Genomic DNA, 17,032 nt, shown 5'->3' on the forward strand with positions numbered 1-17,032 from the left:
ACCATTGGGCTAAAGAAATTCATATTTACATGAAAGCTTTCTGACATAGTGTAGATTCAAGTTTGCATAAACCATGGCCTCCAGGGGTAGGTTTGGGGCCATAATAGGGACTACGGTTTTACATGCAAATAGATATGGAAAATCTTCTGATATGGACCAAGGTGACTCAGGTGAGCGATGTGACCCATGGGCCTCTTGTTTAATTTAATGCGACTATGGCGCAGGGCGCATGCTTATCCCAATCACTGCCATTTTACACCATGTGTTTTCCACCGTGCGATGGGAATACTCCTAACCTGTACTGTACTTATGACAGAAAATCTAGTCTTCCTTACATAGAGACACAGGAATTTGTGTATGTAATGAAATTTAGGTCAGGTTTTGAAATTAAGACTTAAGGTTTAAAGTAATTTTAGCTTTAAAGGGAAAGGCAACCCAAAAACATTTGACATGATAAATGATAGGATTAATTATATGATAAAAATTTGTCCTACTATTCTGTTGATATACAGCCTAGATAAGCTTCAGTTAATTTTAAAACGTTAAAAATTTAAATTCCCGTCATCTATAGAGGCTGCCATGATGCGGAACTCTTTAGTATTCAAGACCACAAAAATCAATAATTTGACGTCGCACCGTCTATTCCAGTTTTGACGGGATTCTAAGATCATCAAAGATGTGCATGTGTTACATTTTACGAATACATTGTAAATATGTGGATGCCTTCCTGTCAAGCAGTTAATTACACTATAATCGAAGGGGAGATGTGAAAAAAGTTTCCCCCCCGAAATTATTTGAAAAAGAAAATACTATATAAACTGTGGATCCATCATTTGCGTAATGACAAGTTGAGGTTTGAAACATTTTGGGGATTTATCTAGGTTGTTTTTACTACCGGTATAAGGTACCTTTCCCATTTGGCAACAAATGGATATTTCCCCTTCCACAGATAAAAAATTCCCCTTCATTTGTAGAAACTTGACAAAATTGTATGAGAATTTTCAACAAAAATCATTTTTTATATATTCCAAGTCATTTTCTATAATTGTCAGACTTGCAATATAGATAAAATGAGTAATCAATAAAATTATATTCCATGGATGTCCCCCACCACCATCCCCTGGAAGCTCAATGACTGCATTCTCAAAAATTCCCCTTAAATTTAAAATGGGTAGTAACATCTAAATGCTGGGTAAAACCCTGCATTTGCATGTATGAAGAAACGAATACCATCTGCCTGGTCTGCGACTCGACTGAACGTCTTCTTTTCTTAAATTCTTCTTGCGAAAGAACAGGCTCAAATCTATACGTCCCCAAACTTAACTGTTTGTGACTTGTCATGTTTACAGTGCCACTGACGAAATAAACCGGAACCGACGGTGTGACGTAATGAATTAAACTTCAATGGCCGCTCTCTTAGTGGCGGGTAATTTGAAATATAAGATAGATTAATATTGATTTAATTTTTTGTTGTTACAGACTGTCATTTACGATATCAGTAAGTAATACTTTACTCATGAATGCAACAATGTGGTTAGAGTTGCCTTTCCCTTCAAGTCTGAAAAAAAAAAAATTTTGGTAAGAATGTGCTATTCTGATAATTTTGTGTGTAAGTCATTGATAAAATTAAAACTAAGATTTTATCAAAATAAAGATTTCGGGTCTAATGAATATACAGTGTATAGCATTATATAGAAATCAATTTTTGCACGGGAAGACATTGATGTAATTTTGCTTCATTCAGAGCCTCTAGATAGGTTTTCTAACACAAATATTTATAACATTAGTTTATAAACCTTATTTTTTTTCTGTCATTGAAACGGTAAATCACAATTTTGCAACAAAAATTTTCGACACTAAATTGACAGCTAGTATTGCTTCAAGAACCATGTATTGCAACTATGGTACCTTTTTATACACCCATCATAGATGAGTCGTATTAATGGCCCAATGTGTCCAATGTTTGGTCATGCCCCAGTATGGCCTCCTTCATCTGTTCTGATGTTCTATTTCATTGTCACATTGCCCTGTTTATGTTTTTTTATGCTCCTGCCATGAAATGGTTGGGCCTTATTGTATTTCACAGTTCTTCGTCATGTCAAAAGGATATGTTATTCTTCAATGAGCACAAATTCACTATTTCCCACCATCCAATGTGTCCTGTGGGGGATATTGGTCCCATTAGAACAGTTGTAGTTTTGGAATAGTTGAGCATTTTCTGCTCATTATCTCAGTCATGCATGGACATTTTGAATTGAAATTGGGGATATAGATATATCATGAAAATATGCACTTAAATGGGTTAAGTTGGATAACTTTTGGCAGAGCTATGGCCCTTGGCTGGGGCATTTGTGTTGCTTCAACATCTAGTTTTATTATGGTATCAGAGGTACAACTGTAAAGACAATGCATGTATGTTAGATTTATAATGTAGTTTGTGGAATTTTTTTTTATACAGTATAAGAGGTATGTGGACACCATTTGAAAATAGGACAGTCTTCAATCTTGAAAAACTTGAAAAGATGCTATCATTCATCAAGATTATACTACTTTTTAAGGTGAAATATAAATGACCAAGGTCTCGTGAATGAAAATTCTAAAATTATTACAACATCTGTTTCAGTTGCAACAAGGGGAAGTATCCTTTACTTTCTTATTTGTGATATGAGTATGGTGAACAGAATGTATCAAACATCATTGAAGCAGTTCCTTGGACTATTTGATATATCAATGACAAGGCAAGTGTTTGAAACATACCATGTAATAAGTGAAGTTAGAAAGAAACCTGCTGTTGTTGTTTGGGTTTTTTTAAACACTTTATGTTATTGTTAAATTTAACCATTGCATTTGCATTCATACATAGAAAAAATATTCTTAAAAATTGTTGTGGAAATTTGTGAAATTAGTTTGTTATTGCTAAATAGAGGATACCAGTATAGTAATTTGCATTATCAAACAAGTTGAAATTGGCTAAATATTTATTAGGCTACACTATTTTAGATAATTCAATTAATTCACTTTTAAATAGAATTTTTTAGGTCACCTGAGTTTACTCAGGTGTCCTATTGCAATTGGTCTTCGTCCGTCGTTGTGCGTTAGCAATTGAACATTTTTAACTTCTTCTTGATATCTACTATTCCAATTCTTTTCAAATGTGGTATAAAGCATCTTTCGGACAAGTGGGACATAAATTGTAAATTTCAGGACTCCTGGGGCCCTAGGGGCAGGGCAAAAACTGCCCAAAATTGACCAATTTTCAAAAATCTTCTTCTCTAGAACCACACATATTTACAAAAAACTAAATGCATAGTGATGTAGAGCAGGAAGGCCTCTACCAAAATTATAGATTTCATGTTCCCCGGGGTAGGGGTTCTGACCCCAGGGTGGGGCCAAACTTAGTATATAGTGTTTATGTGTAAAACACTTAAATAACATCTTCTTTAGTGCTATTGATGCTAAATTGAAACTAAATGGATATTAAGGAGTAGGGGTAAGGGATGGGTTTCAGGGTGGTGTCAAAATTATAATAACAATTTGAAGGACTTATTTATGTTTGCTGATACTGTATAAAATCTAAATGCATACTTAGGAATAGCAGAAAAGGATGTACAAAAAATGGTAAATTTCACAACCCAGGGTTTTGACTCTAGGATGGGTCCAAATTAGTCTTATCTTTTAATGTTAATACACCTATTATATTATGTTTTTGAATTTTGTGAGTGGTTTATACTGGAAACGGGGGGAAACTGATTCTTCAGAATTTTGGGTCATTGGAGTCGCTTAGGTGGCACTGTGATTGGTATCCATTAGCATATGAACATCATCAACTTCTCTGAAAGTACATAGCCATTTTTCATGAAATCTTTTTGGCAAGGGTAACTAAACTTTGTCATTGAACCCATGGGGCCTAGGATGTGGGGTGAAAAAAACTTTCATCTTTATTCAGGAACATTTAGCAAGCAAACTGTATAGTATTGATGGACAAGGATGCCTCTGCGAAGTTTTGAAATTTGTTGCCCCTGGGTGAGGGGATCTGGTTCTAGAATTGGCTGTATGGTTCATCTTCTGAACTATTTAAGTAAGGCTTCATATTTTGTAGATCTATACATTTTTTATGGAAATATCTTTTATGTGATGCATAGCGCTGTGATCTTGTGACCTTTGTCTGGAAGTTTAATCTACTTTTAATAAAAATCTTACCTATACAGTATGTCCTAAACTATTTAAGGTAGATCTTTCATGTTTTGTATATATATTTCTTATAACAAAACCTCTCATTTAATATCATGATCTTTGACCTTGTGACCTTTAAATCAGAGTGTGACCTACTTTTAAGAACTCGTAACCTATTCGATATATTCAGAACTATCATAGGTGGGGTTTTCATCTTTTGTATATAGATTCTTTACAATAAGACCTTGTACACAATGGTGTTTGATCTTTTGACCTTGGAGTGTGACCTTCTTAAAAAAATTCCTGACCTATTCAATATCTCCTGAATTATTTAAGGTAGGGCTTTCATATTTTGTATATAGGTTCTTTATGGCAGGACCTTATCATTTTGTGAAGTTTGACCTTGCAACCGTGACCTGGAAGTTTACCTACTTTTTATTTTAAAAAATTACCCATTTAATATCTCCTGAACTATGTAAGATTGAGCTTTCATATTTTGTATATAGATTTCTTATGACAAGATCTTCATATCATACCATGATTAATATGACCTAGGTCTTATACAGAACAGAAAGATCATGTTACTGACATTTGTGTTGAGGCATCTTTGTGTTATATTGGGGCTAGGTGGGGACCACAATATGGGTCCAAATTTTTCATGGGAATAAAGATTGATAAAAAAAAATCTTTTAAAAATCACAACAGCTGAACAATGGCAGGGCCAAGGTGACTCGGGGCAATGTGGCCCATGGGCTTCTTGTTTGGTAGATGATGAAAATTTGCCCAAGTGAAAATGTCACAATTTACATTCATATGAATCATGATTACATAATATGCAAAACTGCCATAAAAGAAAGGTGCAATATTTCGGACCTCTTTTTGAGGAAAATTCACCAAATGTTTTCAATGTCAAAATTATCTGATATACAGCAAAGCATACTTTGTGTCATAGGTTTTTGAGGAGGATGATATCTTTCAGATCTGAGAAAAGTCCAGTGCCAGCAAAACGCATTGGAAACATCATCGAGTATCTAACGTTTGAGGTGTTCAGATACACATGTAGAGGTCTTTATGAATCGCACAAATTTCTATTCACACTGCTTATGACACTGAAGATAGACATGCAGACAGAAAAAGTGAACCCAAATGAATTCCAAACATTTATCAAAGGTAATGCTCATAATATCTTCATTTTATTGACGAAGTGAAGGATAAGAAATGTATTCTGGACAAAATTTAGCCAGGTGACTATTTGTACCTTTATCTACAAACTTCTCATAATCTCTGAAATCCCAGCAAACTATTTTTCAAAACCTTTTTAAGTTTGATTTGTGCAGAATTTTTAGCTTACTGAGATAATTGTCCAAAGAGGCATTGTCATCTGTCAACAGTAGGTTGAATTTTATTAGACTATCCATTTTCATGAAACAAGAAATCCAACCTTCAAACTTGCAGGCATGCTGCATCTTCGATTTATCTAAAAAAAAAAAAAAAAAAAATTCTGTGATTGATTTGACATGTTAAAAGTTTTTAAGGATGGTCAACATCCTAAAAACAGGTATAACCTTACATGGTTCAAACTTGCATGCATAATGTATCTATTGATGCACTGAACTATCCAAGATTTGACCTACATTTTTAGGTCACCTCAGTCACTCAGGTGACCTATTGCTATTATTGGTCTGCATCCGTTGTTGTCTGTTAACAACTTCTTCCCAGAAAGTACTCGGCCAATCTTAACCAAATTTAGTACATAGCATCTGTAGGTGAAGGAGACCCGAAAATGTAAATTTCATGACCCCCCACCCTAAGGGGCCTTAAATTTTAGGGAAAACTGTAAAATTTATGTATTTAGTAATGATGAGCAAGGAAGCCTCTATCTAAATTGTAAATTTCATGACCCCTGGGGTAAGGGTTCTGACCCCAGGGTAGGGCCAAACTTGGTATATAGTGTTTGTGTGTAAAACACTTAAATAACATCTTCTTTAGTGCTATTGACACTAAAGTGAAACTAAATGGGTATTTAGAAAAAGCAGATAGTTCTTTACCAAAATTGTAAAATTGATGAACTCAGGGGTAGTGGTTTTGGTATCGGGGTGGGGCCAAAATGATCAGTTATTAAATGTGTGAACAATATAAATTTTTTAACTTTTTCTTGATAACTACTATTCCAATTCTTTTCAAATTTGGCATGAACCATCTTTGGGACAAGGGGGACATAAATTGTAAATTTAAGTACCCCTGCAAGATACCACAATTAAATTATCAACCAAAATTAGTATACTACAGGTGACTCTCGATGGCTCAAACTTCGATCTCTCGAAGTGAAATCATGGTCCCAATTTTTCTCTCTATATAACAAAGCAAATTTACTATCGATCTCTGGAACGTTCGATCTCTCGAAGTGAAGTTGGGTCCCGTAAAACACATTTCATTGTTTTTCTCTCTCGAAGTGGTGGTAGCGTATACCCAACGTTACACAAGCGTGTAATAATTTCCGCTTGGGCCTTACCTGGATTTTGTTGAATGCCGGAGGTGTAATTAGGTGTTTACATAGTTGAAACTTCGCTGTTGCTTCTTTGTAGAGGTGACACACTTGATTCTATAATTGGCGAATTGGTCAGTTTACACCTTGCACTGGGGTTTTTAGTGGTGATGATTAGAATTACAAAAAATGTATATATAATCCGACTATGAATGAAATCTAGAATTTGATTTGACGTGACAACGAGAGAGTAAGTTTTATACGTAATTTGGAGATCTACAGACTGTTAAATTTCTCAAGTTTGTTCTTTGTGTAAAGTTACTCTAAAACAGCGTTTTACTCGTTCGTTAGAATTTTTGTTTTGGGTAAAGCGACATAACATTGTGCTCCGTTTAGTTTGCGATAGTAAAGCATCATCTGAACTTGGTTTTGTATGCCTATTTAAGCATGATTAAAGAACAAATTAATATATAAACTTTTAAATGTTTTTATTAATGCAAAATAAGTTTATTTTTATTTTTATATCAAAGTACCTGACGAATATGAAGGAAAACATGTCAAAACGATATCGTATGATCTTGTTGGTATACATTTCCGGTTACTGTAAAATCAACCATACCGGTGGACCCTCAATTTCCGAATTTCGATCTCTCAAACTCGAGATCTCTTAAAGTTTTATCAAGGTCCCTTGAACTTCGAGTTATCTCGAGTCACCTGTATAATCAAACAATGGTAGGAAAGGTTTTAACTCCTATAGGAAAAATTACAGTTATTAAACCATATTTTAATGTCAATCCCAAATTCTTCTGAACTCTACCTTAAGGAATTAGAAAAGATATTTTTCTTGTTTATATTGAATAATAAAACACACAGTATCCAAATAGAGATCATTGTGGGGAAAAATATGAAGATTGGAAATGGTAAACCTAAATGGCATTTATAGCTGTATGAAATCATTCTGGATAAGATATCTCATGTTTTAAAATAAAGGGATGGGACAATTCATTCCAAAATTAATAAACAAATATTTGATGGCAGCATCAGATGGCTTGATAATATAATCAATGAATATGGTTCACTTCTTGAATTTGAATCTGGAAGATATGACCCGACTTACAGATAGTTATTACAAAAAAATCTTATCCTTGGTTTTATTGAAAATAATAGTACAATACAAAACACTATTGTCCTATGGCTTGAATACTATGTGTATACAGAAGTCCTTGAGTGTGTGCACTGCAGTATCACAAATAAAACTTTTTTATGAAACGAAAAAATTTATTTCTTATAAAAATGAGGAAAGGGAATAGTTTGATATCCAATAGAATAGGTGAAACCAGCTGTTTTCTTGAAACTCCTCTCTCTCCTAATCTCCCACTAAACTTCTTATATTATGAATTAAATTAAGAATTTTGTAAGTTTTAATTCGATCAAGATATGATAGGTGACTGGTATGGCCCATGGTCCTCTTGTTTTGAATATATTTTGACCCAAAACCCATTTATTAATGGCCTTTGATATAGTGAGCTTTACCCACCCTATGTTTAAATGAATGCTGGACAACTCGCCCCCTCTTAGGACAACTCGCCCTCTCTCAGGACAATTTGCCCCCTTCTCTTGAGACAACTCGCCCCCAATATTATATATAAATATATTATCACATTTTATTTTGTGTGTGTGTGTGTTATTTACACTTTCAACCCTATAAAGATACGTCTTTTTATTTCATAGTTTAACACAAATGGTAAATTCTAATAGAATTATACACATATTTAATTATTGCATTTCAGAAAAAGTTATATTTTTCATAAATCAATTGGCAAGGAAAATTATATTTACTGATCTTCAGATAATTGATTAAATGTCTCCAATACTGAGAAAATTTAGGGGGTTGGGGTGTGTGTGGTTTTTTTTTTATCAATATAGTATACATAAATGTAAAGGTGAAGCATGAATATTCGTATACATGTAATTATCTTATAATGCGTTTCTCAACTAATTCTCGTTGAAAAATGATAAAATTCCCATTTTAGAAATTGTATAACGGCTTTGCTTTACTGATTCTTTTTACGCAGGGTGATTCTTTTTACGCGGCGATTTCAAAGTGTAAAGAACTCTGATGATGAGTACCTCATAACGTTTGAAGTAAATTTATAACAGCTTAGGGGAAATCAAACAATTAGATTTAACAACAGACGCAGATTATTGCATGATAATTATACTACGTCAGCTGTAGACCAAGCTAATACTCTCCCTATACCAAACGCTAACTTGTTTCCGCTGAAATTATATATTTTACATGTACATAAAAGTGATGATGAATTTACTGAACCCAAACAATGGACTTTCACTAAAATCTTTCGTCTTGCATAAAAAGACAAGGAGTTCGGTGTTTATGTGAACACGTCTTATTGTCTGTGCTGTATAAACTATCTATAAGAAAGTAATTAATTTTTGCTAATACACCTCCTGGATTTAGACCAAAAATAATAATTGTAAACATGTATGATATGAAGGAGCGAGTTATCTCAAGAGAGGGGGCAAGTTGTCCCGAAGAGGGGCAAGTTGTCTTGAGGGCGAGTTGTCCTGATGAGGGGGCGAGTTGTCCTGATACCATTTAAATTACATCATACTGTATAATTTCCCTGCATTTCTTTTAAACCAGAATTTTGGGGTTTAAGTGTATATTTTGATCATCTAACATTTTCTTTTAATGAAAATCTTATATTTTCAGGTGGAGCAGCATTAGACTTGAATGCTGTTATGCCAAAGCCTGCAAAGTGGATATCTGATATAACGTGGTTAAATTTAGTGCAGCTCAGTGGATTACCACAGTTTTCAGGAATTCTGAATAGGGTAAATGTACATAAGGATAGGCAGGACAGTGGCATAAAAAAAATTAATTAGTTGTCAATGAATTTTCCTGATACTTTGTGGTTTAAAAAAAATCTTAGTCAAGAGGATCCTCTATTCAAATGTGTCTGAATAATGTGAGAGTTTTGGTCATTAAAGGGAGGCATTGGAAGAGTTACCTTTCCTGAAAATCTAAAATTCACACAATCTATAGGAATGGATACTCCTTCAACAATATTTTTAGCATAGATCTTTTCAGAGTTTGGCTATGATAAAGGTTTTTAAGTATGAATATCATTATCTATATGTATTGGCAAGGTGATTGACTCAGTTTTATAGACTTGCAATGTATGAACAATTAGGCTGAAAGGTCTTGAGGACTTAGCTATATAAAGCAGGATTAAGAAGGAAGTATATTATCTTAATTATTTTGCTAGATAATTGCAATAAAAAGGGAAAGGCATAGAAACTATGGGCATTGAAGCATGCAAGTGATATGTACAGACTGTACACAAAATTTCACGCATTTTCAACCCCATTTACACTGTCGCACTTGTACATTAAAATTCACACAATATAATAAATTTTACAGATTTTTAGGTCTAGTCTTGTGAATTCAGTCTAACATTGTTTTTATTGCATACCACATCAATTTCCTACTGCTGGACTATGATATACTTGGCTGATCTCGGATATAAGTGCCCTGCTGGGCTGTGGTCAGAAATAGGTCTAACAGATGGATAGTTTAAGAAACCAATTGCCATAATTGTCATCATTAATTGACATCTTTTTAATTTTACTTTATTTCTAACAAATTAAAGGCAAACAAAAAGCAGTCTTTAAGATATTTTGTCACTAGTATATAGACTCGGTTTAGATATTGTAATTATGAGGATAAAAGGTCAATTTCTGAAAAAGCATCTTTTATGACTTTTAAAAAAGTTTTGAAATATTATTTTTCAAATGTTTTATTATTATAATAATGGATGAAAAATCTATTATTACTTTAAGGCCAATTCAACTGAATTAGCAGATTGTCATCTGGGGTCACAAAAAATATGGGGCGGGTGGGAGGATTTTATTTTTAGCTCACCTGAGCTGAAAGCTCAAGTGAGCTTTTCTGATCGCCTGTTGTCCGTCGTCTGTCTGTCTGTAAACTTTTTACATTTTCGACTTCTTCTCCAGAACCACTGGGCCAATTATAACCAAACTTGGTCAAAAGCATCCTTGGGTGAAGGGCTTTCAAGTTTGTTCAAATGAAGGGTCATCATGCCCCCTTCAAAGGGGAGATAATCACAAAAATAGGGTGGGGTCATTGTGTCGCCTGCGTTACACGCAGTGGCGACATATAGGGATCACTATCCGTCGTCCTGCGTCGTCGTTGTCACAAAAAATTTGTCACAGTTTTCTCAAGAACCACATGGGGCAACTCCCTGATATTTGGCACAGAGCATTAGTGTGGCCAACTGTATTGTGTAAGACATTTTCGAATCTGTCGCTTATCAACTTCCTGTTTGCCGGGACTTAGAATTTTTTACAGCAAAAAAAATAATTTACTTTTTCAACATTATATGTGATATATTACATATAGAATGAACTAGCAGGCGACACATGTCTTCCGGGGAAGACTTAATACTGCGTTTAAAAATCTTCTCAAGAACCACTGGGCCAGAAAAGTTGATATTTACATGAAAGCTTTCTGACATAGTGCAGACTCAAGTTTGTTAAAAGCAGGGGTTGGATGGGGCCACAATAGGGGATCAAAGTTTTACATACTAATATATATAGGGAAAAAATTTAAAATCTTCTTCTCAAGAACCACTGGGCTAGAAAAACAGAGATTTACATGAAAGCTTCCTGACATAGTGCAGATTCAAGTTTGTTAAAATCATGAACCCTTTGGTGGTAGGATGGGACCACAATAGGGGATCAAAGTTTTACTTACAAATATATAGGAAAAATCTTCTCAAGAACCACTGAGCCAGAAAAGCTGAGATTTACATGAAAGCTACCTGACATAATGCAGATTCAAGTTTGTTAAAATCATGGCCCCTGGGGGTATGATGGGGCCACAATAGAGGATCAAAGTTTTACATACAAATATATAAAAAATCTTTAAAAATCTTCTCAAAAAGTACTGGGCCAGGAGAGTGGAAATTTACATGAAAGCTTCCTGACATAGTGCAAAGTCAAGTTTGTTAAAATCATGGCCCCCAGGAGTAAGATAAGGCGACAATAGGGGATCAAAGTTTTACATACAAATATATAGGGAAAATCTTGAAAAAAATTCTTCTCTAGAACCACAGAGCCAGAAAAGCTGAGATTTACATGAAAGCTTCCTGACATAGTCCAGATTCAAGTTTGTTAAACTCATGACCCCTGGGACTAGGATGGGGCCACAATAGGGGATCCAAGTTTCACATAACTAATAAATAGAAAAAAAATCTTTAAAAAATTTCTCCTTAAGAACCATTAGGCCAAAGAAGTTTACCTTTGGATGAAAGCTTCCTGACATAGTGTAGATTTAAGTTTGTAAAAATCACTGTCCCCAGGGGTAAGATGGGGCCACAGTATGGGATAAAAATTTTACATACAAATATATAGGGAAAATCTTGAAAAATCACGGGGCCAGAAAAGTTTACATTTACATGAAAGCTTCCTGTCATAGTGCAGTTTCAATTTTGTAAAAATCATGGCCCCCGGGGTAGGTTGAGACCACAATAGTTATCAAAGTATTACATGCTAATATCTAGGAAAAATCTTTGAGCCAAGGTGACTCAGGTGAATGATGTGGCCCATGAGCCTCTTGTTATACCCCCCGCAACAAGTTGTGGGGGGGGGGGTATACTGGAATCGGGTTGTCCGTCTGTCTGTCCGTCCGTCCGTCTGTAGACGCAATGGTTTCCGGACTCTAAAGCATTATCCTTTCCACCTACCGTCACCATATCATATATATGGACTACCCATGGGATGAAGATGTTCCCTATCGATTTTGGGGTCAAAAGGTCAAAGGTCAAGCGCACTGGACATCGAAGTAGTAATATGGTTTCCAGGCTCTAAAGCGTTATCCTTTCCACCTACAGTCACCATATCAAACATATGGACTACCCATGGGATGAAGATGTTCCCTATCGATTTTGGGGTCAAAGGTCAAGCACACTGGACATCGAAGTAGCAATATGGTTTCCGGGCTCTAAAGCGTTATCCTTTCCACCTACAGTCACCATATCATACATATGGACTACCCATGGGATGAAGATGTTCCCTATTGATTTTGGGGTCAAAAGGTCAAAGGTCAATCGCACTGGACATCGAAGTAGCAATATGGTTTCCGGGCTCTAAAGCGTTATCCTTTCCACCTACAGTAACCATATCATACATATGGACTACCCATGGGATGAAGATGTTCCCTATCGATTTTGGGGTCAAAGGTCAAGCACACTGGACATCGAAGTAGCAATATGGTTTCCGGGCTCTAAAGCGTTATCCTTTCCACCTACAGTCACCATATCATACATATGGACTACCCATGGGATGAAGATGTTCCCTATTGATTTTGGGGTCAAAAGGTCAAAGGTCAATCGCACTGGACATCGAAGTAGCAATATGGTTTCCGGGCTCTAAAGCGTTATCCTTTCCACCTACAGTAACCATATCATACATATGGACTACCCATGGGATGAAGATGTTCCCTATCGATTTTGGGGTCAAAAGGTCAAGCGCACTGGACATCGAAGTAGCAATATGGTTTCCAGGCTCTAAAGCGTTATCTTTTCCACCTACTGTCACCATATCATACATATGGACTACCCATAGGATGAAGATGTTCCCTATCAATTTTGGGGTCAAAGGTCAAACGCACTGGACATTGAAGTAGCAATATGGTTTCCGGGCTCTAAAGTATTATCCTTTCCACCTACAGTCACCATATCATACATATGGACTACCCATGGGATGAAGATGTTCCCTATCAATTTTGGGGTCAAAAGGTCAAAGGTCATGCACACTGGACATCGAAGTAGCAATATGGTTTCCATTTAAATTCTGTAATGGCTTTTTTCATCGCATGGAGATGCTGTGTTCCTAGATACCTTTTGGATCATAATACTGAAGTTTTACCTATTACCTACACCCTTTGGGAGATTGGGGTAAGCGGGGGGTATTCTTAGTGAGCATTGCTCACAGTACCTCTTGTTTAATTTTTATTTCCTAAGAAAAAAAAATTAATGACAAAAGGCATCACACAAAGTGTTAATCAAGATAACGTTCAAAGAATCCTTGGTAGAAGATATAAAACCAACATTCTGTGATTTTAATCATTGACTCATGTACTTGGAAGCAAGTTTGTTTAAAATCATATTTTTTTGAGAAAATAAAAAAGATCGGGGTTGGCCCTTTTTTTGAGGGGCTGGCGGGGATGATAATCTATCAATTAATTTTAATTGGCTTAATTGTAAGTTGATTGTGTCACCAAATGTGATCACCCAACTTTTCTCTTAATCTTTACTCAGCCTACAAATGCATTGTATGTATGATTATAAAATCAGAAATTATGAAATACCTTATTGTGGGTTTTTTATGCAGGGTGATAAATTTGGCTCATTTTAACAGTTAGATAGCTTTTCGCCAAAATTTCACTCGCCAAATACACCCAATTGCAACTTCAGTGTTTGCAGGAGAAATAACTCTTCCTTGTTCACCAAAATTTATCCCACTAAAATTAGTAGCATACATATATAATAATAATAATAGCCTTTATTTATCCAGGATAACACAAATTAGCATATAACTAGTGTCCATTGTGGTCCTGCATTAAAACATATACACAAACATAAAATTAACATCTAAAATTAGTATCTAAACATGAATATGATATAAAAGGAAAGGGGGGGGGGGTATAGCATAAGACACCCCTAATTAGTGATAAAATTATTACCTAAATATGAATAGATAACCTAAAAGGAAAGAAGAAAAAATAGCACAAGACACATGCACACACAGTGCCATATCACAACTACATTTGGCACACCTGAACAAAAAGAGGAAAGCATGATGTTTAAGTGCTTTTATGAAAATATTCCATCAAATACATAGCTTTAAAAATGCCATCCGAACTAGAGCTTCGAACATTTTGAGACAGTTAAAATGTTCCAAAGGAATACAAGAGAGTAGCTGTATGAACGTTTAAAATTTTCAGTTTTGACTCTTGGTAAATAGAATAAATTAGACATAATCATTCGACCTGGTTTGGCGGCAACTCGCATTTCTTGTATATTTAAACATGTTTAGGTAATTTGGCATTTGATTAATTAAAACTTTGAACAGAAAGACAACCTTTCTAAACATAAAATAATCCTTAATTGGCATCCAGTTCAAACAAGAAAATAAAAAGCCAGAAGAGGTCCTGATATTTCGAATATTTAAAAGTATTCTTGCTGCCCTCTTTTGCAGCTTGAAAGTTTTTAGCTCTAGTGAGCTATTCTGGTCACCCGAATTCCGGTGTCCGTCTGTAAACTTTTAACATTTTTGACTTCTTCTTATAAACCACTGGGCCAATTTCAACCAAAGTTGGCACAAAACATCCTTAGGTAAAGGGAATTCTAAATTGTTAAAATAAAGGGCCAGGCTACCTTCCAAGGGGAGATAATCAAGAAAAGGTAAAAATAGGGCAGGGTCATTTAAAAATCTTCTTCTCAAGAACCACTGGGCCAGAAAAGATGAAATTTATAGATAATAAGCTTTATTAGGTAGTGCAGATTCTAAATTGTTAAAATCTTGGCCCCCTGGAGTTGGATGGGGCCACAATAGGGGATCAAAGTTTTACATTCAAATATATAGGAAAAATCTTTAAAAGTCTTCTCAAGAACCACTGAGCCAGAAAAGCTGAGATTTATATGAAAGCTTCCTGATATAGTGCAGATTCTAATTGTTAAAATCATGGCCCCTGGGGGTCGGATGGGGCCACAATAGGGGGTCAAAGTTTTACATACAAATATATAGGAAAACTCTTTAAAAACCTTCTTCCCAAGAACCACTGAGCCAGAAAAGCTGAGATTTATATGAAAGCTTCCTGATATAGTGCAGATTCTAAATTGTTAAAATCATGGCCCCCGGGGGTCAGATGGGGCCACAATAGGGGATCAAAGTTTTACATACAAATATATAGGAAAAATCTTCTCAAGAACCACTGAGCCAGAAAAGCTGAGATTTATATGAAAGCTTTCGGATATAGTGCAGATTCAGGTTTGTTAAAATCATGGCCCCCTGGGGTAGGATGGGGCCACAATAGGGGATCAAAATTTTACATACAAATATATAGGGAAAATCTTTGAAAATCTTCTTCTCAAGAACCATTGGGCCAAAGAAGTTCACATTTACATGAAAGCTTTCTGACATAGTGTAGATTCAAGTTTGCAAAAACCATGGCCTCCAGGGGTAGGTTTGGGGTCATAATAGGGACTACGGTTTTACATGTAAATATATATGGAAAGTCTTCTGATATGGACCAAGGTGACTCAGGTGAGCGATGTGGCCCATGGGCCTCTTGTTTCTAAATATAGTTGATTTTGTACGTTACACCAGACGGTACAGCAGTAAGTAAAATGTGGAAAAATAATACTATTAAAAACCTTGACAAGTGCATTTGGTGGCATAAAATAACTCACTCTCTTAAGTACAGCAAGTTTTCTTATAATTTTCTTTGAAATAAACTCCACGTGTGCATCCCATGATAAATTATTATCTATATAAACACCTAATAGTTTAGCCTGCTTCACAAATTCAATTTGTACACCATTAAAATCTATATTTAACATTCGACATTTCCGTAACCTTTGAGACGTGCCAATAAGCATGCATTGTGGTTTTTTTTAAGCATCCATTCTGCACCCAACTTAAGATCCTCTTGCAATTTTGGTTCAATTACATCAACAGATTTATCACTCACATCCTGTAAAGTGTCGTCTGCATACATTGTAACTGAAGAGTGTTTAAGACATTTCCGTAACCTTTGAGACGTGCCAATAAGCATGCATTGTGGGTTTTTTTAAGCATCCATTCTGCACCCAACTTAAGATCCTCTTGCAATTTTGGTTCAATTACATCAACAGATTTATCACTCACATCCTGTAAAGTGTCGTCTGCATACATTGTAACTGAAGAGTGTTTAAGACATTTCCGTAACCTTTGAGACGTGCCAATAAGCATGCATTGTGGGTTATTTTAAGCATCCATTCTGCACCCAACTTAAGATCCTCTTGCAATTTTGGTTCAATTACATCAACAGATTTATCACTCGCATCCTGTAAAGTGTCGTCTGCATACATTGTAACTGAAGAGTGTTTAAGACATTTTGGATAATTGTTAATGTACAAAATAAAAAATAATGGTCCTAAAATTGACCCCTGAGGAACTCCTAAGGATATACTTTTTTCTCTAGATAACACACCTCTCCAACTGACACATTGCTTACGATTTGTAAGATATGATTGAAACCATTTAAAAGTATTGTGACAAATTCCA

At 35.3% G+C, this 17,032-nt stretch overlaps 1 protein-coding gene across 1 annotated transcript in view; it reads left to right on the top strand.

Moving 5' to 3' along the window:
• Positions 1-17,032, top strand: part of LOC125678099 (dynein axonemal heavy chain 8-like) — a 281,238-nt gene that overhangs the window by 229,776 nt on the left and 34,430 nt on the right. Inside the window, exons 75-77 of the mRNA XM_056156251.1 lie at positions 2,624-2,738; positions 5,153-5,343; positions 9,393-9,514. Coding sequence (XP_056012226.1) covers positions 2,624-2,738; positions 5,153-5,343; positions 9,393-9,514 — 428 coding nt within the window. The remainder of the gene's footprint in view (positions 1-2,623; positions 2,739-5,152; positions 5,344-9,392; positions 9,515-17,032) is intronic.

Source organism: Ostrea edulis, chromosome 2 (genome assembly GCF_947568905.1).
Source record: "Ostrea edulis chromosome 2, xbOstEdul1.1, whole genome shotgun sequence".
NCBI lineage: Eukaryota > Metazoa > Mollusca > Bivalvia > Ostreida > Ostreidae > Ostrea > Ostrea edulis.